The 27,457-nt window shown below is 43.9% G+C and overlaps 1 protein-coding gene across 4 annotated transcripts in view; it reads right to left on the reverse strand.

The window, feature by feature from the left end:
- CEPT1 (choline/ethanolamine phosphotransferase 1) overlaps nucleotides 1–27,457 on the reverse strand; it is a 35,820-nt gene that overhangs the window by 7,164 nt on the left and 1,199 nt on the right. Inside the window, exons 1-5 of one of the 4 annotated variants that reach the window (XM_014946328.1) lie at nucleotides 27,370–27,430; nucleotides 25,212–25,613; nucleotides 21,365–21,512; nucleotides 20,207–20,348; nucleotides 3,973–4,057 (exon numbers count right to left, since the gene is read on the reverse strand). In XM_014946328.1, the coding sequence (XP_014801814.1) occupies nucleotides 3,973–4,057; nucleotides 20,207–20,348; nucleotides 21,365–21,512; nucleotides 25,212–25,607 (771 nt within the window). In that variant the 5' untranslated portion in view covers nucleotides 25,608–25,613; nucleotides 27,370–27,430. The other 3 variants (XM_014946331.1, XM_014946330.1, XM_014946329.1) reach the window with 3 other exon arrangements.

Raw genomic sequence — 27,457 nt, forward strand, 5'->3', positions numbered from 1 at the left:
TGAGTGATGTGCTCTGGGCAACCCTGCTTTGGCAGGGAGTTGGACTGGATGGTCTCTAGAGGTCCCTTCCAACCCTGACAATTCCATGATTGCCACAGACTGGAGTGCTGACATCATCAGTGATGTTACTGGGACTTGTGTCCTTATCCAGGACTTCTGAAGGTCTCTCCTTGGTCTTACAAAGGAAGGTACCTGTGCTGCCCTCTGCTTCAGAAACCATATTTTGGTATTTAAAGAATGGGGTGAATTAGCTCTTCTACAGGAAGAAGAAAACAGCAGTGAGCTTCAAACAGGAGCCAAAAGACATTCAGCCTGATGTTTCCCAAGGAGAAGGGGAGTTTGCTGGAAGACACACCCCAGGAGCTCCCAACTGCTCCTAAAACACCTGAGAAGGATGGAAAGGCAGAAGGATGAGACCATGCTGTTGTAACATCCAGCTTGGCTAGTTGTGCTTCAACAGCACACTCCTTTTTGCTTCCATCGAGAGCTGCATCAGCGGTATCAGGCTGCACTTACCTCACAGAAATTATTAATGGGAAACAAAGCTACATAGAGAAGTTTGCCAGAGGAAAGTCAAAGGAGAGGCGTGAAAAGGCAGTGCCTGCTAAATTGCTTTGCATACAGAAGGGAGGCAGCGAGGCCAAGAGCTGGAAGCGGCAAAGACAAGCAAATAGCACGGAAGGGGAAAAAAAAAATATAAAAAAAAAATATCTGAGTAGCAGAAGAGAGGGAGCTGCACTCAGAAATCCTCCTGCAAAATGGCAGTTTCCTTCCATCAAGAGCTGCATCAGCAGTATCAGGCTGCACTTACCTCACAGAAATTATTAATGGGAAACAAAGCTACATAGAGAAGTTTGCCAGAGGAAAGTCAAAGGAGAGGCGTGAAAAGGCAGCGCCTGCTAAATTGCTTTGCATACAGAAGGGAGGCAGCGAGGCCAAGAGCTGGAAGCAGCAAAGACAAGCAAATAGCACGGAAGGGAAAAAAAATAAAATAAAAATCTGAGTAGCAGAAGAGAGGGAGCTGCACTGGCAAAGACAAGCAAATAGCACGGAAGGGGAAAAAAAAAATATAAAAAAAAAATATCTGAGTAGCAGAAGAGAGGGAGCTGCACTCAGAAATCCTCCTGCAAAATGGCATTGCGGGCCCAGACTTTTTAAATAAGAGGACACTCCAAGACAAGCCACAAGAATCCCTCATCTGCTATTCCATCTATCACTATGATCCATGCAATTATTTTGGCCCTGCCGGTAATTGCTTGGGTTTCACCCCAAATCAGACACATGTGAACTTCCCAAGGCTGTCAGTAATGCAGAGAAGTAGCACAGGGCAAATCTTTGCAGGTAAATTATGTTCTTTTTTAAACCCTTTGAAAAGCAAGGCAACGCTGCCCAGAAAGCTTCCGAATACAGGTACATCCTGGTAAAGGGAGCATTCCAAATTTGGGCTGGGGAAAAAACCCATGCGTGTTAATAAAAACAAGTGGCAGCAGGCACAGCCTGGATTAACGAGTTCTTGCCAGAGCCTGGATTAAAGCACGGCCAGAATAACTTGCCAGAAAATTAATGTCAGGCCTCCAGACTAGATGCTAGAGTTTTGTGCAGCATGAACTGGGATTTAAAAAAATAAATATATTAGGAAGCAGTCAGGAAAAGAGCAGAGCTGAGGGCTGAGGGAAGCATGAGGGAAGAGTGTAGAAGAGGCCATGCATCCGTCGGTGGCCAGAGATGCTCCTGGTAACTCCTCCTGGCCAGTTCCTGGCAGGTCCCAGCCCTCCTTGGAGCCCAGCCATATGGACCAGACACGCTCTTCGGCCACATCTGCAGGAGGAACAACAACCACCAGCAGGCCAAAACCCATCCTGCTTTATATTCATGAAGTGTTTATGCTTTTAAAGGTTACGGCGTGGAATGAAACTCAAAGAATTGCAGCTCTTTTCTCACTTCAAACGGGGGAAAAACAAACCAACCACCACCACCTCTATGTAATGAATGCATCAAACAAGCTGTGCCTCAGCTCGCTCACTTGACTCACATTTTCCCAGCACGGATGGCATTCAGCCATACTCACCATCCACCCCAAATTACCGCGCTCCAGGAGCCTCCCAGAAGAGCATTTTAACACACCTTAAAGGAAATCTACACTGCGAGAGAGGAGGAAGCCAGCACAGGTACACACCACCTCCCGGGGGAAAAGCAGCAAGCTCATGAAAGCACCAATTGACAAAATACACAGTTCTGCGTTTTACCTATTCAGATTGTTGTGCTTTTCGCACGTTACATAAGAAAGTGGAATGTTTGAGTGTACAACCACATTTTATTCCATTATTCCCTCCACCCCGAACAAGAAAAAAAAAACCCACAAAAACACCAAACCACCAATTTTGCTGCCACATCAAACGTTAACGGATTGGGGAGTTGTGCGATGTATTTTGCTCTGCAAGTAGGAAATAACATTTACCTCCAACCAAAGACAAAAATCTCACAAGGTGAGTGAAAAGGGAAAATTCCCAATTGTCATGGGAAAGCTGATGGAGTTTGTTCTCTGGAGAAACATCTCCATCAGCCCAACACCAGACTTCAGAAAAGGTTAATCTTTCGGGAGCTGACTTGGCCAAATGCTGCTGCAACACACACCTTCTAAGGGATTTCAATGTTTTTGCTGAAAAGGGTTATTTAATAGGTTAAAAGGGTTATTCGAGTTATTTAATACCACACCAGAACAATTTTAAGCTCACATAAACACAACCTCGCACTGAATTGTGCCAGAGGTTGCTGTGGCAGCATTTTCTCCCCCTTTTTTTTTTTTTTTCAAACGAAGAGAAAAAGAACACTGAGAGCAGGGATTGGGAAATCCCTGTTTGTACAGCAGAGATGCAGCTGTGCGTGGCTGGCGGCCACACTAATCTCTCTGGAACACTTTAACACCAAAAAGCTGCCTTGTAGCCTCATTTTTTTTTAAGAATCCCCACTCGTTTTCTTCAGATGGTATTTATTTTGCATTTTACGTTATTAAATGGAGGGGGTTGGGTTTTTAAAAACCTGAAAGCGGATGTAGCAAAATTGGGGTAGCCAAGGTTAGCTCCTTTCTCCAGATAATCTCGACAGCGTTAGAAAGTTCATTTCTCCAGTGATAAGAAGCAGATTAGAAGTTCATTGAGTTGTTTCAGTAATTTTTGACCATCTCTTGGTTTTATTCCAAATCAAGATTTCTTTATCCACCTTAAGAACTGCATCAAGTACAAAACAAGATCGATACCCAGGAAGGAAAACCTTCCAGGAAATCAATGCTTTAGATCTTATTTCTAGAAATTTATTATTATTTATGTAGGCAAGTATATGTTTTCTTCTGGATAAAGGCATTTTGACAGCCCAACGTGGCTTCAGTAATGCAAATATAAAGTCAATTTATGTTAGCCCATGGCAGGCAGCTGAGCCTATATAACATCTGCAGGATCTATACACAGCCAGCCCATGGCTTGTTTAATTAGGATGACATTAATTTTAAGAAAAGTGACAGTATTTTCCCTATACAGATAAGAGTTATCAGCCACATTCAGGGCAAATGATCTCCTACTGGTTACCAACTGCTCTCCAAAAAGTTCCCCCACATCCTCAATCCAATCTAGCACTCCTCCGCGCTGCTCTACCTCGCTGCATGAATTCACTCAAGTTTGGGCCAGTTCCCTCAAAGGAAGCTGGACTTCTCGGAAGGTACATTTAACTTTGTGCAAGGTTTTGATAGCTTTCTACCTGCAAACACAAGATACAAAATAACAGCTTGTTTTAATAACTCTGGCAAAACCAGAAGGCACAGTTATTGCCGTGTGATCTGTATACAACAATATATATTTCCATTTACGAGGAAAAGTGTGAGGAAAACCTTCCCCTCACAAATTACACTGTGCAGGGAGTTCTTCCAGTTGTCTAGGAGATTAATTAAAAAGGATAAAATAAGAACATGAACAAAATTACCAGAGATTGCCAAAAAGGTGGTCCTCCAATCACTGCCAGTAAATGCATGATTATTATGAAGATTTGTACTTCAGTCACATCAATTCTGATTAGGTACAAAAGCCAAAAAAAGCAAAATTATTCAAAGCAATTTCAAATCAGTTATTCGCAAGCTCAGCAGCTCTCCTCTATCATGCACAGTAGCAAAACTCCAAAATATTGAGGAAAACAAAAGCAGCTAAATTTATAAATAATTTAGAAAGCAAAAAAAATAATATTTTAATTTTACTGTTATAAATAATTTAGAAAGCAAAAAAATAATATTTTAATTTTACTGTTATAACTCAGAGCCATGCTGGGCTACACTTTCGGTTTTATTTCACAGTGCAAGAAAAATCCATTTTGTCAAAAGGAACAGTTGGAACTCTTCGTTTTTTAACTGACCTCTGCCAGTTGCAGAAATAAATACTCAGTTTTAACCTTTTCCACCAAAAAAAAAAAAAAGAATGATGATAAAATTCAGGAAAGATATTTTTAACCCCTATTATATTCCCTACCCTATTTTTTTAATATGAGTATTCTCTCTGAATAGCAGCAAAACTTTAAAAAGAAGCATGAATCCCTGAAGGGTTGATGCAAATGCAAAGGGCAGAGTCAGCTGCACGGCCAGAGATTGCACAATCCGGTCTCCACACGCAGCAAGAGAAACCACTTCTGGCTCGAGCGCAGCTGCTGGGTTCTGAGGAAGGGCAAGGAGGAAAGGCTTCAAGAAAAGACAGAGTTTAAGACTTGGTTTCAAAGAGCAGGCAAAAGTGCTGGAGCTAGCACGAGGGAAAAACAGCTCTACAAACCCATGCCAGATACAGAAGTCAAGGAAAAGGCATGTGAAAGATAAAGAGGATGGACTTGCTGGTAGATGATATGAATCTATCTAATAATATCAAAAGTACTGTATCAAAAAGTAATAGTACTATTAAAAGTGCTATATCTAAAATAATCTTTCGAGTATTTATGGCCTATTCCTTATCTCTAATAATACAGCTCTATCTAAGAGCCAAAAGTGCTTCTTGCAAGTCTTGCTTTGCTGCTACAAAAACACTGTTGCTGTTATCAACCCCATCAGCATCAGGGAGTAATGGGTCGGGGTGGTTTTTGCTCATGTGCCTTAAGGGAGCTATAAGATCACATAATTAAGTTTAGTAATAGATCAATGTGCTACCTCAAGTTTTCTCTACAGCCTCTCTATGGATTTTGGATGGATTGTCTCATGTGGGAATCTCCAATCTGGCCAAAAATATGACTTTGTTTCAGCAGGAGACCAATATGCTCAAGGGATAATTATGAGGCTGCACTTAATTAACAGGTAGAACGTGCCCCCAGATAATGAGAAAGCTGAAGGGGGATGGTACGTGGCATTCAATGCAATCTCTTCTCTTTCTCTGGATTCTCTAAATCCATGTGACCTCTTCCAGCTGGCTGTAAAAACCCTGCATCATCCACCTCCCACTGTGCAACTTCACCCTTCTGATGGCCAAAAGACTTTCTGGACAACTTCCTCAAGGGATAATTATGAGGCTGCACTTAATTAACAGGTAGAACGTGCCCCCAGATAATGAGAAAGCTGAAGGGGGATGGTACGTGGCATTCAATGCAATCTCTTCTCTTTCTCTGGATTCTCTAAATCCATGTGACCTCTTCCAGCTGGCTGTAAAAACCCTGCATCATCCACCTCCCACTGTGCAACTTCACCCTTCTGATGGCCAAAAGACTTTCTGGACAACTTCCCCAGAGCAGGACACACACGCGGTGGCCCTACAGACAGCCAGCAACCAGGACACAAGGCACCCAGCCCCTGACTGTCACCCCTGCTCCCTCCCAGAGCCCTAAATAAATAAGCCATGAAACAGCAGAGAGGATAAAGATGGGAGAGCAGCAACACCTGGGAATGAGCCAGACTCCCAGCATTTAATGGGAAAGTTCAGCCCCAGTTGTCAAAGGAAATCTAGAGAAGATTTCAATAACGAGACCATTTCCTTCAGGTATCTCTGCTTCGTAAATATTCTTTTCACTACAGCAAACAGAGAGATGAGATACAGGAAATAACCTCAGGGGTGCTCCTGTACTCTGATTTGTTCAATAACAACCCTGTCAGGCAATCACAACCAGCCCGGGGAAAAAATGAATTTCCACAAAGAGGAAAGAATGTTCTAAAAGAAAATAAAAATAAAAAAATCTGTATTTTCAGTCCTCATACAAACAAATTGAGCCATTGAGCTGCCTTGCAAGAAGTAAAAATACTCAGCCATGCGAGAAAAGAGATATACAAAACATCTGATTAAATGCAAATTGCTTCCCCTCAGCTTTCAGAGTCGGTACAGAAATGTGTTTTCTGCGTGTCCAACCCAGGAAAGGCTGGAGCAGCTCCCTGAACACCCACAGGTTAAACAGGAATGGGTTTTAGCTTACTGCACTGCTCCTGTCAATGACCTCAAAGAACATAAAGCAACTGAGAAGGCTCACAGAAACAGTGACTAATGTAGGTAATAATTAATAACTATAATCACTGTTACCTACTAAATAACTAGTGTAGGTAACTCTAGTTTATAGCTTTCCTTGGACAGTGAAACAGGTTTCTTCCCGCAGCAGTAATCTTCAGGCAAAAATCAAATAAGGCCATATACTTCAGAAAAAAATTTAGATCATAAAAGACAAGTTATTCTGAGAGAAACTCTTACACAGACCTGGAATCCCAACCAAACCCACGGAGACAGAGCCTGGGTTCAGGCTGGGGAATGGCATTATCTTCTCTCCACAGCCACGGGACAACCTTTGCTCCATCACCTCTCCTCCTGCCCTCCCCAGGGCAAATAAAAATTGGCATCAGGCAGCTGGGAAGGGCCCAGCAAAGAACTGCAAGTCTATTTGGTTAAAAACTCCTCCCTGACTTGTTATAAGCATCTCATATTGCAGAACAAATACGAGTCTTAACTTCAATTCTATGTAAAGAAACAATTTTTTTAAACACCAAAGGTCTCTTTAAGACAGAAGACGACATGAGACCAAATGAGGGGAAACTAAACATTATTTTTTTTAAACACCAAAGGTTTCTTTAAGACAGGAGACAAAGACATGAGACCAAATGAGGGGAAACTAAACACCTAAACAGTCACATAAATAAAGTGTAAGTTCTTAATGGCAAGGATGAAAAAGGACTGAGAACATCTTATGCTCATCAAAACTACCGTTAGATGACTTAAAAAGACAGGCTTGACACCAAGAGAGCACATGCCTGATGCTGGAATTATCCAGCCAATTCTTTTTTTGCAGGATATCAAAGAGCCACTACTTGGGAATCAAAGAACACAGGGATCAGACAGGCAGCTCCTGACAAAAGGGAACAACATCTGGAAACAGAAGGTGGGTGAAAGGGAGAAGAGACACACTGTTCCTCTGGTCATTTACCTTGACTTGAAAATGACTGTGCAACTATGGCAAAAACTGGACTAAATCCCTGCTGCTGCTGCTGCTAAAAGGAGCCATCATCCTGGATTCTCTACAGACCAGCCACTTTCTCCCCAAAAATCACCTGCTCAGTTCTACCTTCTCCCCTGTTCCAGCACTACAGTCGTGTGCCATCAACTGGATCCCAAAACTGGCTTAGCTAGAATGACCCAACCAAAAGTTGGGAGTCCTGTGTCCAGTTCTGGGCCCCCCAGTTCCAGAAGGACAGGGAACTGCTGGAGAGAGTCCAGTGGAGGCTACGAAGCTCCTCAGGGGCTGGAGCATCTCTCTGCTGAGGAAAGGCTGAGGGACCTGGGGCTGTTCAGCTGGAGAAGAGCAGCCTGAGAGGGGATCTCATCGCTGCTGAGCAAGAGCTAAAGGGCTAAAGGGGGCAAGAGGATGGGGCCAGACTCTTCTCAGTGGTGCCCAGGGACAGGACAAGGGGCAACGGGGACAAACTGGGACACGGGAAAGTCCACCTAAACATGAGGAGGAACTTCTTTTCTTTGAGGGTGGCAGAGCCCTGGAAGAATCTCCCCAGGGAGGTGGTGGAGTCTCCTTCTCTGGAGACATTCAAACCCACCTGGACACATTCCTGTGGGACCTGCTCTGGGTGGCCCTGCTCAGGCAGGGGGTTGGACTGGATGATCTCCAGAGGTCCCTTCCAACCCCTACAATTCTGTGATTCTGTGAAAAAGACAACAAGGAAAGGTTTCTGTCTCAGTTTCTAGGGTATCAGCTTTCCTCATGCACGTTGTGTGGCCTCCTCGCCGATGCCAGCCCCCAGGAGGGCAGCTGAGGGGCTACAGTCCCTCCTCCAGCAGCTGAACGAACCCCCCAGGGTCAAAGCCACTGGGCACCTACAGACTTGGACAAGGGAGTAAGAGGAGGAATAAACAGGAACCAGTCAAGGTTTCCAAATGTGATCGCTACCAGTGTTCATAAAAGTCCTAAACAGCCCTTAAAATGTAACAGGGTAAGAAAAAAAAAAGTGAAATAATGCAATTAGAAAAGAAAGTCACGATGGCTTTGGCAAGAAAGACACTGAGCAAAGGTGACACATGGCACTACCTGGACCGGGGTACCAAGACAGGCAGTCTAGAGGACATTCATTCCTGCACTTTAATCATTAACTTGTATTTATGTATTGCCTCGAGATACAATGTGCTCACAATAAAAAGAACGATAAATAGCCTCATCACCACATTGTTTTTAAATTCTGGTAGAAGCTGGGGGGGGTGGGGGGTGTTACCTAATAAAATTACAAGACCAGGCTGCTGGGTTTGCATCCAGCCTGACCAAAGCCTTTCTGCACTCCCCGTGCTGCCCTTTTGAGGAAAAAATATCTAGAGCTTGTTTTAGTGGCCAGGGACATTATTTGCAAAGCAGGGTGATAACATTCCTGCTTAAGTATTACATAAATAGCACTTTCTTTTCCCACATGAAGTTCCATTGCACACTGGAGAGCCTCTTCCTACGATAAGGCCCGTAGAAAACGCAAACTCAAGCAGTGGATCATTTATCAACTAATAATAGAAAAGTATTTTTAGCTTCAATGGAAAAAGATAGGCACCATGAGGGGAAAAAAAAAACCAACACGCTCACAGCATTGGGAAATCAGAAGGGGAAAGGCCTTTGGTGCTGCAGACCCCCCCATTTAATAACCCACACAACCAGCAGCTGGGGACAGGAGCAGAGCTGCAGGAAAGCAGAAAACTTTTCAAAGCAAGAGGGAATGGGCCACTTCAAAGTCTGATTCTATTTTCTCCTTGGGTTTGTATTTATTTACTCCTCTAAATGCCACAGTGGGCATCCTAAGAAAAGAAGAAATGGGAAGAGCAGCATGAATTGTGCAGCCCCGGTGAGGGGGGTTCTTACAGCCTCGGAAGCGGGATATTTTCAGCAATCGCTCGAGCCACACTTCCCCTGACCCGACAGGATTTTGGACTGATGTTTCCTGAGGGATTGAGTCATGTCAGCATCCCCCAAACAGTTTATGTTGCGAGGATGACGCAGGGACACAGCGCACAGCATGTGGTGGCTCCCTGAGACCTATGAAATGAAGAAAACGAAACAAAGCCCTTCCCCAAGGACACGGCCACGCTACGATGGATGGACTGGAGTTATTCTAACAGTTCCTCAACAAGACCCACAGCAGCCAAGCTCCAAAGATCCCTTCTTCAAATAAACCAGGGACTTTTTCAACTTGTAGAAAATAAACAGAAGACCCTGAATCAAGTTTTTTTCAGAGCCAGGGAAAGAACCAAGGAACAAAGATCAGACGCTGAAGACAAAGCACCGAAGAACCAAGACTCAACAGTTGAACAAACTAAAAACGCCGAGACAGAACATCTCATGGCCAGGCTGGGAAAAACATTCAAAATGACCCTGAAAAATACTGATTCTGCAGCAAACTGATGTCAGGAGAGAATAACAAGGAGCAGCTCTGCAGAACAGGAGACGGCAGGCGGGGACGAGGTCGAACAATGTCAGCCCAGCACCAACTACTGCTGGGAACAAAGGGCTGTAAACAAGAATATCCAAGTGTTTTAATTCGGATAAAGGCAGGGAAGCATAAACATTGGGAGTTTTTAAATGAAATTTTCAGCCCTGGCTCCTTGTCTGCCTAAATTCACCAGGCAGCACAGCGTCTGCAGAGCTTCAAAGAGCTGGGTTTGGATTTCACTGCACACACGGCAGCGCATTTTACTCTAAATTTGCCCTTCCTTCTCATGCCAAACCTGAATGCAAATTACTTGCCAGTTTTTAAACTTATGTATCCTGACATAATAAATTATTAGGAATAGTATTATTTTAATATTATATTTTGATTTCCCAAATCTTTTTGGTTTTCACTGTTTAAAGCCGTCGTGTTCTTTTAAATAATTTCTCTATAGGCTAAAGGCAAGCTTCATTAACAATTTAAGAATTTTCTTCCCCTCCTTGATGAATAAAAAGCCTTATTACACAGCGCGGGGACATACAAGGTTTATCTGTGTTGCAAGACCTGGAAGTTATTCACTTCATGTTTGGCCAGATCATGTAGTATTTTAAGACAGGGCTGTATTATTCTACTTTCTCCCTGCAAATGTTTGTCACATGAAACCACTTATCAGATAGAAAAAGAGCATGAATACCTATTTCCTGTAGCTCAACCAGCTCAGAGATGGTACAACACTGAACAGAAGTCTCTATCGCCTCATCTCAAAAGGCAAACCATAAACATAATGCTTTGTGTGTTCCACATGAGCAGCTCTGAAGCAGCAGCATCTTCACTTATTAGTTAAGCCTAAAAATAAAGATGCCAGAAGGCACCTGAAATGACACATCCAAGGATTTAAGATGATTAAGTCTATTTTGTAACTCATGATGCCTAAAAATTGGGGAAAACGAGCGTGCAAGAGGGGACCTGGCACAAGCAAGCACTTGGCATTCTGTTACTGTTTGTAAAACAAATTTCATCCTGGATGGCAGAGGCTCCTGTCCCAGGGTGGGGTCTCCAGAGTGACACCCCCAGCAGCTCCTGGTCACCCCTGCAGAGAGTCCCCACCCCTCCCTCGCTCCCCCATTCCGTGAAAAATTTATCCTCATCCATTTTAAACGATTACCTTTCCTTAGACTTGGCGTCTCTTCCTCTCACATAACTATTGTGCCAAGGGGTGACTTGGGAGGGCTCCAAATGTTTCAGTACTAAGGGGATTTTTATTATTATTATTATTATTTTTTTCACCCTAAGTGACTTCTTGGGCAGAGTCATAACACTGTTATCGCAACAACCTAACATCTTGATTAAGCTTTTCCTTCCTACAAGTCACTGCTTGCTGCATTACCATTTCTTGACAATAAGTATTTCCAGCCTTTCATAGACTGTCAACAAAGTATTTAAAAGTGATGTCATCTGCCTACGTTGGAGCACACCCAAGGGGCAGAGGCAGTGCAGGGGTGACGTGCATGGCCATGGAGCAGAGGCTGATAGTGGTGGATCTGAAGGAGAGCTGGTAATTAAGGACTCTCTCTAATAGCCTCATGAAAGCTTAGGTTGTGCTGAACTATTACATAAAAAAAAAAACCAACCTCAAAACCACAACCCAAAAGAACAGCATCATTTGCATCAATGCGAGTTTAACAAAGGGTGCATAAACAAAGCACCAAAATAAATAATTTCAAATCTGATGCCTTTCTAAGGCGGCAATCAAAAAGCTATTCTTATACCCTGAAATATTTCAAAGGAAGCTCCTGGCCAGTAATCCAGCAACTAGGAGAAATTTCAAAGAACTCAACTTACTCACTTCTAATGGTACCATTTTATTGGGGGTAACCCCCCCCAACTACATACACTGTACTAAAAAAGATGAAATAAGGAAGAGAAGGTCCTTTCTAAGGAGTAATAAACCAGAGTGGAGAAGGATATATTTAGCCCAGACATAAGGAAAAGCATTTTGAAAAGAAAGACAATCAGGAAGTGAAGTTAGTCAATGATGAAGCTCCAAGCACAGCTAAAATGATTGGACTGCATGGAGGAAGAGGCATCGTTCAAAAAGGGCATTTTTAACCCATTTTGATGAATTGTTAAGCTATTGCACAGCATAGAGTTCCCTGAACCAACCAAGGAATTATTTTTTTTCTGGTGGAAAGGTATTTAAACAGCAACAAGAAAAAAAATATAATTCTACAGTTTCAAAAAGCAGTTCCAACAAAATTCTTCTACGCCCCCACCTTACAGAGCTGTTTCCACAACCCTGGTTATCTCTTCAGTGAAGCCAAAATAAAAAGAAACATTTCAAGCAATTTTTTTCTCTATTTAACAGACAGGGGTTTGCTTGGTTTTCAAGTAAAACATGATGCTTTAAAAAAAACAAAACACCACCCAACCTGATTTTCAGTTAGATCAGATTTTTACTGCTCACTTGTACTTTGCAAACCTCTTTTCCCCAGGTGTTAAAGCACTTGTGAAATAGCCCTAGAAAGCTGCTTTTTGGGTATACCAGTTGCTGTGTGCATGAGAAAGGCGCTGGCTCTGCTCAGTCCATGCCATCGCAGCGTCAACCTGGGCTTTACCGTGTAGTTCCAGACCCAGGGCCCCAGCGCTGCCGTGAGGAGCTGGATGGCCACGGTACAGAGCATGGACTCCGTGACATCGAATCTACGCGCGCGGGGAAGGGGGAAAGAAACGGTTCAAAACAAATTTTTCCGAGCACTTCACAGTCAAGTGGAGCCATTAAAGCAGATCTTCAGTCCCGGCGGAAAGAGCAAAAATCCAGACAACTACCGCGTGGCATCGAGATGGTTTAAAGGGTTGGTCGGAGGAAGGGAATTAATGACCACAAAAAAAAAGTGAGTATTAGCAAATTAACAATAATATTCTAAGACATATAGTATTTTAAACTCCATTAAGAGCTTCTGCTCTTCACCGCACGCTCCAACCTGTGGGCAAACACCGGCATCGGTGTGTGCATGAGGAAAGCAGATGAGATTCCCTGCTCCCAGTCACAGCAAATAAAATTCACAGCCAAACAGAATTCAGGGCCTCTCTCATCTCCCTCCCCCACGCTCACATCTCCAAATGGTACTGAATATATGAATTTTTCATCTAAAGATGCTACTGCGTATTTTTGCAGAGCAGCAGCACAGTCTCCATCTTCCCTGTGCCACTTCTAAGGGAAATCAAGGAGTTACACCTCCTGCTCTCGCAGCTCCTTGACAAATAATGCTAAAATAAAATCAAGTGAGCTCTGGAACCCTATTGGGTGGGAACCAAACTCCATCCTCTATACATTTATTTTTTACCTTTGACAGAAAGGGATTGAAAAAAAATGCTGTAGCCAACAGAGCCACAATTATCACACATATTCCTTAGGGTAAAAATGCAGACTTATAGCGGTTTTTAACTAAGATATTTTAAAATATGATCAAAGTAAAATTGCATTAAACCATCTAGGAAACAAAAAAAAAAAGATCTCAGCAATAACAGATGCAGCCATAACTGAGTTGCTGTTTATTGCAGCCCTTATCAGAGTGTGCTTGGGGCAGAAGGGCACAGTCTGCCAGCCAGCAGCACGTCAGTCCATTATAAAGGTCCATCAGAGAACCCAAGCTCCTGGTGCTGGCACTGAGGGAGCTCAAGAAGGGCAGCAACGCTGTGCAGCATGAGAGGGCACAGGGAATTGCAGTTTGACAAGCATTCTCACTTTAATTACCACAGCACATAATGTAGTATTTAGTTACAAAAGGTAACGGTTGGTACTTCAGGGAATATAGGAAGAGAAAGTCACACAAACCCCTCAGCTTTGGTACTTCTCCACAGCTGCAGTTTCATTTTTTCCTACGTTACTCTAAGTGATATTTGTAATTCATTTTTTTAAACATTATCCGGGAAAGCTTAAGAGGGGACCATCGACCTCGGCATGTGCTTAACTCTCAGATGTTGGCAGTGACAAGTCTCATTTTGCCTGCTCCACTGGGGTCCCTCGTCAAGCTGGTAACAGTCTTAAGCCAATTAACAGGCAATTGATTAGTCATGCATCCCGAATATACTCCTGGCAGTGCTCATTTATTGAGCATATTCCACATGCAATTTTTAAAAGGCCCTGTTTGATTAAACAAGCCTTTAGACTGTACGAGGGCCAAGCTTGGGAGCTCAGAGACAGCTGGAGTCAGTTCTCCTCTTGCCAGGAACGGTGAACCGAAAGGATTTCATTCAAAGTTGAGAGATTTCCTGAGAAATGAATCAACCAAGAACAACAGGAAACAGATAATTACCCTGGAGATTCCTCTGAAATCAAGTCAATCATTACCCGTAGAGTGATCTAACGCACTTCTTTTTAATACTGTGTGAAACTAGAAGGGGGGGAAGGAGGAGAGGCATTTACGCACCATCCTCCTCCTCACAGAATTCCTTGCAATAGTCCCGTTTAGGAAAACACAGCAGACAAGAAAAAACCCTCTTGCCTTCTCAGAGGTTCTGAGGTTGGGAAACTCAAGGGGATACGTCTACTATTGACTAACTCTGTGCAGCAGCACCAGGGGCTGAGAAATGATGGTTCTTCCACGTGTCTCCCCCGTACCCACCGCGTGGGCAAGGACCCACCGACCTGAGCCTGAGACAAAGCCCTGTGTTCTCAGGGGAACTACTGCAGCAAGAGAAGAATGTTCAGCATCACAACACAAAGATTAAAAAAAGCTAAAAGTCATGTGCTAGATCTCCAAATGCTCAGTGTTTAAAGACTATTTTGGAGTTTAATCCTAACTCATTGCAATCCAGCACGTTCACTTGGACCTAATGAAATGAATAGCATGAATAACTGTGCAGAAGAAAAGCATAAGCAAATTAAAACTATTTTCAGCTACAGGAAATTCATCTTGAGGTTAAAATAATATTAAAAATGAACCATAAGCTTTTCTTCTTTCCTTGTCGTAATACATTTAAGATGATAGGTAAATTTTTCCTTCTGCTGCTCGTTAAGATAGATTAAAAGTTGAGCAGCTCAGATAAGGGGGTGAAGCCTGTGGCAATTACATTGAATCACTATTTCCCAGAGCATCAAGAACATCTCCCAGTGATAAAGGCAGAAAAAAAATCAGCCACATCTCTGCACACGACTGCTCGGTGCCTGGTTTAACACATTGTTCAGGGTCTTGGAGAGGGAAAGGAGGAGGAGGAAGAGGCTCACGATGTGGAAACCCCCCTCATCGCCCAGGGCTGACGTGAACGATTTCAGCTGTGGGTATTATTGCTACAGCAAAGCACTGACACACATTTATGACACACACCAAGCTCTGGAGAAATGCTGAGGGGTGGCAATGAGGGACTGAGGTTTGCAGGAGGCAGCAGGTTACAAGCAGCAAACTTAACACCTACCGCAGAGATATTTCACCAGACACTTCTTGCAAAGACAGAGAAAATAATCCCCCCCTCCCCTGACAGTGAGAGAGACTCCACTGAGCCTCAAACTCTCCTCCACAAATAACCAAGGTGGTAAAAATTCTTGAAGAAGAAAAACTCATAAGATGGAAAGTTTTAAGCCCTATAATCATGGAGATTAGTGCCTTATCTCCCACCATAATCCTGAAGCTGTTCCCAAGAGCAAGAACTCAATGTGCTAAACTCTGACTTGGAAGGTTTCCATCTCTGTGTTTTGATATTTAGTGTGAATTGTCTGTCCAAGACAACACACTGACTCCCTTACTGCTAACGAGGAAGGCTTCATTTTAGTTGCTTTCTGGAATTCAGCCTCATTTCCTAACCTCCCCTTTCCCCTCAGAGGTAGTTACTGCCAAGCAGGCCCCGAGGTTTAACCAAATTAACCTTCTCCCCTTCCTAAACCAACCCATCATCAATGGGCTCTTGCCCAGACAACTGCTGCAGTGTCACTGAGGAAGAATGTTCCCCAAATTCTCCAACATTCCTCAATACCGGCTGTTCTGTTGGACAGCCTGAACGCTTTTTGCCTTCTCTGGGGACTATTACTCAAGCAGTGAAGCAACATTTTTAACTTTTCAGTTACGTGAAAGCTGGTAAGGACCAATTCTTCCTCTCAGAGTTTACCAATATGCCTTATGAACCATCCTTAGAGACTAATCCCCACCTCCCTGCGTGGATGTGTATTTACACATATACGCACATACATACTCCCCTTGTAATTTCTACAATCACCAGCCTTCCCTATTTCATAGAATCATAGAATCATTGAGGTTGGAAGAGACCCTTGGGATCATCAAGTCCAACCATCTACCCTACTCTACAAAGTCCTCCCCTACACCATGTCCCTCAGCACTGCATCTAAACGGCCCTTAAACACAGCCAGGGATGGGGACTCCACCCCCTCCCTGGGCAGCCTGTTCCAGTGTCTGACCACTCTCTCTGTGAAAAATTCTTTCCTAATGTTCAATCTAAACCTCCCCTGTTGGAGCTTGAAGCCATTCCCTCTCGTTCTGTCACTAATTACCTGTGAGAAGAGACCAGCACCAACCTCTCTACAGTGTCCTTTCAAGTAGTTGTAGAGAGTGATGAGGTCTCCCCTCAGCCTCCTCTTCCTCAGACTAAACAGCCCCAGCTCCTTCAGCCGTTCTTCATATGATTTGTCTTCTAGGCCCTTCACTAGTTTCCCTGCCCTCCTCTGCACTCGCTCCAGCACCTCCAGATCTCTCTTGGATTGAGGTGCCCAGAACTGGACACAACACTCGAGGTGTGGCCTCACCAGTGCTGAGTACAGGGGCACAATCACCTCCCTACTTCTGCTGGTCACACTATTTCTAATACAAGCCAGAATGTCATTGGCTTTCTTGGCCACCTGGGCACACTGCCATAAAGAAAGGTTGGGATAAACCAGATAATGCAGTAACTCCTGAGAGAAATGCTGAGCCCATGCTGCATGTCTCTGGGTGGACCCTTGCTGGGTGCCCACCAGGGTTTTAAAATAAGCCTTAGCACTTCCCCCCAGTCCAGCATGGCCAAGTGCAGAGATCTTTACCGTGTCGTGCCACGTCTCATGTCTCTCCAGACAAGACTCAGGTTGCAACACAGAACCCAGCTCAGATCTGACAGAGACTAATAGCTCCAGCTCCATTTCTAACCACCCTGGATGCGAGACAGCTCCTGCCGAGACCGACTGTCTGTGCACTGACCTTGTGAGGGCAGATCCACCACCCAACCTGCACCAACAGACATCTACTATTGTATTTCTTGAAGCCACAACAGTGAGCAGGTGCTGTATCAAATCCAAGCAGAATAAGTCTGGATCTAGAAGAACCAGAGCTGATAATCACAGCTGGGCTCCAGCTAAAGGCAGGCTAATTCCCTCCAGGGTTTGTGCACTGTATTCCCTACTGATTCCAGAGGCTGCACCATGTTCCTAAAGCACCACATCACTTCAAATGTCCATGTGGCCTTCCCAAACTGGGGCTTCCCAGTTTGATTTTCATGATGTGCAGAAGAAAATACTTTTTCCAAACCAGAGATGCCCCAGTTATGGCACAGCTGCACCTGCACAAGCCTAAGCCCAAACCAAAGCCCAGTGAGTCCACAGCCCAGACAAACCAGTCACTGCACCAAAAACCAGACTAGGAGAACAAAGATTTAGGCTGCTTTAATATTGAAGGTTTTCCTGCCATTCAAAATCTCCTTTTTATTTCCTCACATGCAGTATATTCCTGCTCTTTCACAACAGGTTGGGTGTTTGTTCTTGAACAAAACCTGTGCACAAAGAGTGTCTGTGCTGTTCCTGCTGCCCCTGCTCTGCTGATGCTACTTACAGCAACTTCTACCGCAGCCAAAACTTGCTCCGAGACACTTCCTGCTTCCTCACAGGGAACTTTTAAGCAATACTGACCTCTAGCTATTTTTTTGAGCTATTTAACCAACTCGAGTTGCTCTTTGAAAAGTCCGCATCAGCTGCCACAATCTAGTAAAATTCTATAATCAATTAAGAGATGGAGACAGCTGGCAGGGCCTGACCATCCCAGCTGATCGTTCCACAACCCTGGAGCAGCACAGGGCAGGTCCCCAAATTGTCAGTGGGAAGAAAAAGAACCAGCACAGCTGATGTACATGGTAATTGGGCACAATTAAACTAATAGTTTTCCTACTCCACCTGCAATATTCCATAGGAATTTAGCAGAAGGGATTCCATCTCCTCCTCCCTTGGGGTGAACACTCCTGCTCTGCAGACAGACTCTGCACAGCCTCCGTGGGTCATCAGGGCTGGGACAGAACAGCACACACCACTCAGACATTCTGTTCCACAAGCATATACATAATTTGACACACTAATTTATCTTAGATTTTTGAAGACAATGGACTTCTTCAGCAAGCCAAGTTGATTATACATTTCACTGTTCAAGTCTGAGCTGTGTGTAAGGAGTAAAATATTAATCTTGCCCTTTAGCAGCCTGTTCCTCTGCTCCAAGCCATTTCCAATTTGCTTATTGACTTGATCTCTGTAATGAAATACAATTTCTTGAACATAATCTCATCACAGAAAGACAGTAAGAGATAACCAGCTGTGGGCTCTTTCCTGCCTCTCTGGAATGCAAGTCAGAAATGCTGACAGCTTTTCTGAGCATCACTACTTTTCCCAGCCCCCTCAGTTTTATGATTGGTGAAGTGAAAGCTTCAGAAAAAACTACTGTCAAAGAGTGAGAATCAATTAACTGGATAAATAATCTCCATTTTTGCCACAGAAATTAACATCAGTTTATGGCAGTCTATTAACCTTATCACACAGGGCAAATGAAGACACAAATATATTTACTCTAGAGGGCTGTTCATTACCTAAAATAATGATACACACATTTGTGTGCTTATTGCCCTCTCTAAATTAGCTACAAATTGATGGATCATCAAATTCTCCTAATATAAGGACACACAGAACAATAGTATCTGCTACAAAATGTTGTCTCTGAAATATAAAGACTCCTCACAAAAGCAAAAAGCACAAGTTCCCATGAATACCAGGAGTAACGGACGCATTTGTCTGGAGCACAAAAGCCAATTGGGTGGTTTTGATTCTTGCATCTGTGAAGTCAAGCACATGCCAAGGTTGGTTTTTTTTTTTTTGTGTTTTGATCAATAACAAGAAAATTTTAATTCCTAGGGCCCCGTAAAGTTCAAAGGGAGCTGAAAGCATTCAGTATGGAGACCTTTGGTGCAGCATGAAAGGGAGAAGCCTAAAACAGTAAAGTATCTGGCTCAAATCTTGTAAAGATTTAAACATCAGAACTGACTGAAGCTACTCTATCTGCATTGGTGTAGTCAGGATTAGAACAGGGTTTAGATGTTTTTCTTTTCTTCCTCCAACAGACATTGAAAATTGCTCTGTCATCTTACATTTTTGAGCAGAAACATGAAAGTTTCCCAAGAGAATCTGCATTAGTATCCTGTCAGTAAGAGCTGTCCTAGACAAGAGGTCCATAGTTGTACTGGTGTAGCAGTATCTGGGTATCTCCAGGCCAATAACAATAAGACTATAAATAAACAGTGCATGTTTTAGCATTGTTTCAAAAACCCATACAAGTTAGGGACAGATTTCAGAGGTTCCCAGGTGCAAAATCATTCTGTAGTGTATTTGCTTGAAATATATGTTAGATCTATAAATGCAAACATAGAACAAACATACATTTCCACATTAAGGCCAGTGAATCTCACAGGTCACTGAGTCCTTGTGCTCCATTTCCCCACCAACCCTCTCCCAGCAGTAAAGGGGATTTCAGCTGTTGATTTCCTTAGCATTGCAATTCAGGTCCCATTATTGACAGAACCACAGCCTACACTAACTGCAAGGGATTTGGAACTTTAAATTGTAGACAGTGTCAATTAACACACTACATTTTAAGAATTATGGTTAACAGTGAAGATGCATCATTACAAGTCAACTACCCATTCTCTTGATGCTGCTTAACTGAATAATGAAGCCAGAGTGCCACCATCTGACAAAAGCTTTCCATTCTTGGGGATTTAACACCAGGTACTTTAAACATAAATAAATACAGGAAATCACATCAGAAGCTCCTAGTTAACTAATATGACAAAGGACATATCCAAAAAAGGATATTTTATTACTCTTAAAACAAGCTAAATAACTTTCAGTATTAATTGCGGACCCAACAGGTAGCAGCTGCCACAAGCTCTAAATGTGGATATATGTACAAATATAAACAATTTACTACTGCTCTAAGGATCCAAACTACAATCACATAAAGTGCAACTAGACAGGAAAGCAGCTCAACTTTCAGTTTTATTTTCAGCCAAGGTACTTACATGCCAAAACGCAACGTTCCAGAGACGTACGTCTGCCAATGCGCGCAGTAAAACATGAATGTTCCAGCAAAACAACAAAAGAACATCCAGTCAGGGTTGGTTCCCAGCTGCACAGCAATACAAGTTCCCAAAACCACAAAGACTGCAGAAGAAAATCAGCCACATAGTAAAAAAAAAAAATAAAAAATAAAGTGTGTATGCGTATAAAGATCCTTACCAGAAACAAATCTAACCAAAGGACCCTGAGGAGAGACAGCGCGAAGATATCCTGATGTGGTTTATTTTATAAATGTAAGAGATTAACACTTCCTTTTTTTAAAAGAAGTATAGACTGCAAAGCATATATTTAAATTCATGTCAGTTATCAGAAGGCCTCAATATTGAAGGGTTTAGTCATTTTCATTGAACTTAATGGGATTAGACATTAAGGGACTCAAGTGATTTATACAATTGGAGCCCGCAGCCAGAGGTTTGGGTTTTTCCTCATGTATCCAAAGTTTCCTGGACATATTTTCCCCCATTTTCTGAATTATTATACCATTAAGAAAAATCCAAGTTCTGTCATTCAATACTCATAAGGTATCTATGATTCCCCCCTCTGGCTTTAGATACACAACTTTAATAAAGTATTCATAAATATTTAAAAGCATAAGAGATTCAGAATTTAAGTATCCAAAAGCAGCTGATCATTCTTTCACAGTGGGAATAAGCTCCAGCTGGCTCAGTGAGCTCTACCTACCTAGAAAGGAACCGATCCTGCTGATTCTAATCTTAAAACTCTCAAACATCTACTGTCCCCTTGTTTAGGCTCCATACCTGTCTCACAACTGCTCTATATAGATTCCATCTAGAAGAATCTAAAAAGAGCATTTTGACAACTTCTTGCAGAAATTTTTGTAGCAGCAAGGCTCTGATAAAGCAAACACAGAAAACTTCTGGCTCAGATGGAATTAAGTCACACCCTTGATGGTCTTCAGTCTAACAGAAGAGGACATTCAGTTGGTCAAGGGCACTGTCTATGGAGAGGTTGACTGAAAAACTATTCACTCAGCAAATCTCACTTGTCCTCTTCTTCAGTACAGAAGCATTTTTCTACATTCCAATTTGACCCTTGAAATAGTCATTTAATCCTCATACTTCAAGCAAAAGTGACAATACCTGTGGAAAGCGAATCACAGCCATGATCAAACAGTTCTCCTAGTGGAGTACTGCTGTTTGTCCTTCTTGCTTGTTTTCCATCTATAGCATCCAGAGACTGGTAGATGAAAAGGCCACACGCACAAGCAATGTATGCCCAGGGAGGTGCCTAAGAAAGAAACAGTCAATGAGAGGAAAAGCTTTCTTAAAACTTAAAAAAAACGCCTTAAATTGAATTATCTTACACTCTTAGACAGTAGTTTTTCCATTTGCACACACTTCCTCATCCCATGCATGGACCTGTCAGTAGCTGGCCCCAGCAAGGACAGGCAGAGGGGGATATGATGTGAATATAAATAAAATAGACACGAATTACCAGCTTAGATTAACAGCTACAGCAGATTTTTCTAAAGCAGAAAGCTGCACTGTACCTCTAAAAAAAAAAATACAAGTACATCTGCAAAGCAGTGCACAATTCAGTTCTTGTCTTGCTTCTCTTCCCTGTAGGGATATCTGCGAGTTGTCCGAGTGATTTAGAAACTGGAAAAGTTTCTTCGCCCCTGAAATGTGCAATTGTGTCACAAACACTGAGCTCATCTTCACAAGACCTCACCAAGGTGTCACGTACTAAAACTCTGCCAAGTACAGGGTATCACCAGCTGCAGTGGCACTCGGGAACTGTGTCACTGCAAAGCCCTCAAACTTTGAGGGTTCGGGTTCAGCGACTGCGTTTTGCGAGACCTGCAAAGCTTCAGGGCTCCGTGGAACAGCACCTCCAGCACCAACTGGTTTTCTCTTACTGGGTAACAGCAGCTTCACCAAATCTATACTAATAACACTTAGTACTCACATCCTGTAAGCCATTTATTTCTACAGAAATACAAATGATGCCAAATCCCTGCTAGACCAAAGACGACAATTCAAGCTTTTTTTTTTCAGTATTTGAAGCATAACCCATTTTTACCGCAAAAGCCAGAGGGTTGCCATTAGTCTGTCTCAGTTTACCCATCCATAAAACAGGTATTATTGGATATTTTGCAATCTTCATATTTGACACTTTATAAAAGTGGGATTTATGAGCAGCTGCGTTTTACAGACCACGCCAATAAAGTCCAAAAACAACTCAGCAGCTTAATCAAGCTGACCTGCCTCTCGTAAAGCTCTAAAGTCCAGCTCCTTCCGATCTACACAACCATGACTCACTTGCAGCACGTCAACTTAAATACATTCCCTGTACAGCTTGCATTGTTCCTGCTACTGCATTTCACTAAAACAGTTCATCCTGCCTTGAATGCTGGCAGCACGCTCTGCTTTTAGCAATGTCTACACAAACCTGCACAAGATGAGAGTTAAGAGGGAAACGTGTCACCCAAAAGCAGAGGATTGCATTCAGACAAGGCTTTGATGCTATAGAATTCCATCCCATGGAAGAGATGATAGTTCTATTACTTATGGATAGATTTTATACGCAAGGTTTATCTTTCAGTATCATGCAATTTTTCCTCTATAAACTCTACAATAATCAGACTGCTGGCTCCCCTTCTTTCTCAACCACTCCTTTCATTACCAGTGTAGGTGTTTCCACTTAGATATTATTTGTGTCCGCATAAAATTTCACAGCTCTCTTCTCCAATTTCTTGTTTTCCTTAAACAAAAATTCAAATACCATTCTGTTGTTCAGCACTTCACTAGCTGCCCCCTCTCCTGCTCCTCCCCCCCAGTTAAACAGGCAATAGAACTATTTGTATCTCATTTTCTTTTGGGCTACCAATGAGCTGCGAGCAATAGCCACGTTCCCTTGGCTACACCTTTCATCTACAGGAAGAGACAAGTCACTTCTGAAAAAAGCAGAACTAAGACTGAGCTACAAGGAAGAGAATTTACATCTGAAAGAGATAGTGCTTTTGGAAAAAAAAAAAAAATTCTGTTTCTGGAATTTCAAAGCCCCATTTTCTTCCCAGACAGCTACTTGACACTTAAAAAGCACAAGCTCCCGGCTCACCGCCGAGATGGCACCCTCCCTGTCGTGCCAGCACGCCGGGCTGCGGTGCCATCTGGCAAATCAGATCAGGCTGAAACCTACCTCAGCAGAAAGTTATTTTCCAGCTGAAGTGAGAAGACAATCTCATTCACTTGCACAAAGTAACCCTCAAACTGTTAAACGCAACCCAGTGTTTTAATACAGCCGGCTACAGCGAACGCTACCGCTTTCTGACACTCCAAGTGTAGCTTAGTGCTTACTTCAGAAGTTTAATTACCAACCAAAATACAGCTGTACTCGAAATTTTAAATTATGCTCTGGTTCAGTGGCCTGTACCAGCAGCTAAGTTGCTGAAATAGCGACAGGTCAAAAGCTGAACTGGATTTCGGAGTCTCAGCCCCACACAATACAGCTTCAGGAGTGAGCTGAGCAGCGAGTTACAACCAAGCCACACAGCAGTGCCATCACCTGAAAAATGGAAGGAGCTGCTCCAAGGAGTCACTGCACAAACTTAATATCCGCTTTTTATCTTATATCTGCCAAATTCCACAAGTTACTGTGAAACTATCCATTTCAACAGATTTCCAGAAGAGGCAAACACCTCATCTGTGGAACGGGGATGCGGAGTGTTTGACGTGCCAACCCACCTGGGGGGTTTTAGAGTCTGGGTGGAAACAAAATGCATTCTGCTTGACCACAAGGGCTGTTCCCAACTTGGGAGACTGGGTTACAAAGGAGTTCAGACATTTTAAAAGCTAGAACTCATGAGACAGTCTCCAGTTATTTGATATTAATACACTTCCTGTACCACGTTATTCCTCTTTTCGGTGCTTAAAAGCTTTTTTCAGCTATTAAGAGTCAACATTCACATGGAAAAACTTTTCCAGTGCACAAAAATGAAAGTCTTCAAGTGCTTTACAAGGTAACTCTAGTAAGAGAGAAAAGTCTTTGAAACTAGTAACTTGAAATGCCTTGTACAGACTTGTGTACCCCAGAAACCAGGAATTACAGGATGTTAAGACAGTTCTCCCACGGACAGGTCAGGAGCTTTTAGTGCATTGAGAACAAAGAATAAAACTCCTGACTTTTATCCCAGAATGCTCAGGCAACGTGCTGCTCAAGAAGACAACGCTGTGTTCCCACAGCTCATAACACACTGTACCCAGGGCTCCAGTCTGAGCTGCCTGGTAACAGGAAGTGCCAGGGCCCAGGCGGGATGAAAAAAGGTGGGTTTTTTTATTTTAGTTAAGCTGGGTTTAGTCACCCCGGCCCCAGAGGAAGCAGCCAGCCCTCATCTCCCCAGCTGCACCCCTTTGGAGCCAGGTCCCTTCCCTGAGCTGGAGTTCCTCGCTGTGTTGCAACCCTAGCTGGGCTCCCAGGCTCAGCTCCCTGCCAACAGAGTCACCTTGCATTTCTCAGCCTGTGGTAACTCTAGAGCAGAAAGCTGAAGGTGACTAGCCCAGTCACAGGCAGAGAAAGTAAACAGGCAAAAAAAAACCTCATGCCATGCAAGGAAGACAAATCTCTTCCTTAATTGTCTGCACATGAACTCAAGCCTTGTGGGGCTGCAGCTTTCATGCAGCGGGTCCTTCACAGATGCGAGAGAAACCACTATTTTGGCTCCAGACCCCATTTCATGTGGTGCACGTTGGCCAGAGGAACCACTGTTTCCCTCAGCACGCTAACCCCAGAATCCACACAGGCTCTTGGCATGCCACCAGCCATGCGGAAGCACACACATTTACAGAATTTAGCTTAAATGTATGAAAGCTGTAGGCTGATCAACGAGAAACAGTTCTCCACAAAGATGAGGACCCACCAGGAAACACCACCAGCACACAGGTGACAGTAACTACAAACAAAGACCATCAGAGGTCCATAACTTACCTGTTCCGTAGCTGTGGGGCAGTAATATACTAATAGCAGAGTTGTAAATATATTTATTAACAGTCCGATGATGGTGATCAGATTTGGGGCGATCCAGGCTGGAACTCTTCCAACTAACCATTCCCAGTAACCTTGCATGAGGGGTTCAAGCAGGGATCGGCCGGCGCTCTGGTATTTGTGTTCTTCTAACCGTTTCAGCTGGTGCTTTGAGAGGGGAGGTGTAGGCAACTGAACCAGTTTGCTCAACACGCAGCCAGCGGCGGGACCGTGACCGCAGCCCGCGGGGGACTCCAGGTGCGACTCCCCACATCGCCTCTTCACGTTTCGATGCCCACTCATGGATTGGGAGGCCTCGGGATTTTTATTTGGCAGGTAGCAGCTGCTACGGAGAATCATAAGATCCTGCAACATAAAGGGTTGAGACACATTGAAGGTGAAGAGCACAAATGAGATTTTAAGATACCAGACGTTTCTAGGCGCCGCTCCAAGGAGCGTTTCGTTTGCCGCCAGCAAACCCAGATGATTTTATGAGTTTTCCCATAGAAAAGGAAGATAGTTGGAAAATTGCTGAGGGGGGGAAAAAAAAAAATGAAACTAGCGTTCTCAATGCAGTTATAAAATGTAAGTTGCACTTGTTTACTTTCTCTGCTGCCTACTGAAGCAAATATCCTGCAGCCACCAGCCTAAATTTCATCAGCAGCAGAAACTTACACCACACCACGGACTTACATTACAGACCAAGGCACAGCCAGTGCCCTCACATCTCTCTCACAGCAGAGCTGTACGTAACACACATACACCCCTTTAGCTTATTAACTGACTGCACTAAAGATTTCTCTGTGTGTCTAGTGTTTTTAGTTTAACTGGTTTAAAGCAGCTTCGCCTCTTTGGTGAAGCTGAACAATTACCTAAAAGCAGTTATAAGGATTTTTTTTCAGATCATTGTTCCTCATTTCAGTTTTGCTGTGGCTTTTTTCTTCTCCAAATTTAACCCAGCTCAGCTGAAAGCTCACTGTCTATTCAACTTTTAAGATATCCAAAACCACCCAGAAGCTAGAGAGCTTCAGCTGGTCACGGACAGCCCAGACACCAGCGTGAGGCAACTGTGAAAGGAAAACACAGGGTGGGGAAGGGCAGTTCCAGCACAAACAAGGACCCTCACAGTGTTCACCTCCCTCAAAGGAAGGTAACCAGAAACACATAACGCTCCACATGAGCTAGAGAAGAAGCCATAGAGAAAGGGGACTAAAAAGAAAACTTTGCTACTTACCTACAAGAGCCAATCAGAAAAAAAAAACCAACCAAACAAAAAAAAACAATAAATAGCTGTGAAGTCAAGCAGAAAGAAGCTAGTGAGGGGAAGATGACAGCTATCGCCAAAGCCATCAGCAGTGCCCAGACAAGGCAGCAAAATAAGCCATGCAAATCAAAGGTCAATACTGGCATACAAACAAGTGTTCTCATTTCCACCCTCCACAGTTTAATTAAGGGAATTTCTTACAGTGAAAAGGCAACCACAGAAAGCCCAGTCAGTGGGAAGAGAGAAGAACACAAGCAAACTGGGAACTTGAATGCAGGAACTTGATAAGTTTGGGAGCAGACAGACTTGCACCCATTCCTTTATCAGGAAATCAGACTTAGTCACCTAGGAGGTCCCTGTGGGTGTTGTCCGGGATGATCAGAAAAATTAGCTCCGAAGCACAAAACTATGTGCTTTTTCCCCTCTTCCTGAAGGGTTGCTCTCCCCGAGGAGAGAAAACAACCAGAGATCACCTCGTCCTCCAAAACAAACAACCCCTCACTGCCCGGCTTCCGCAGGACTTTCACCCGGGCCTGGCCGCTCGCCGGCAAACAGCCCGGAGAGGGGAGGGAGGACAAAGGACACCTCTCGGTCCAACCAACCGCTTCGTCCCCCTCCCGACAGCGGCAGGCCCAGGGGCGGCCAGGACCCACCCGCACCCAGGCCGGGCGGGGGTATACCCAGCCCCCGGCCCGCACCACAGGCCCAGGCCCGACCTCAAGGACTTTTCCCCCTCACCCACACGACGCCCCGCTCCCTCGGAGACCCCGTCCCGCCCGGGAGGAAGGCGCAAAGCCCGGAGGACAGACCCCGTCCCCTCACCTCCCACCCGACGCCGAGAGGAAACCCGGCATTTACCTCAGCCTTTCCCGCACCGGGCGGCGCTTTTACGCCCCTTTTGCGACGGCCGGAAAGGAGGTGGGCGGGGGCCGCGGCGCGCGCCGGG

Source organism: Calidris pugnax, unplaced genomic scaffold (genome assembly GCF_001431845.1).
Source record: "Calidris pugnax isolate Ruff unplaced genomic scaffold, ASM143184v1 scaffold116, whole genome shotgun sequence".
In the NCBI taxonomy this organism is placed as follows: Eukaryota; Metazoa; Chordata; class Aves; order Charadriiformes; family Scolopacidae; genus Calidris; species Calidris pugnax.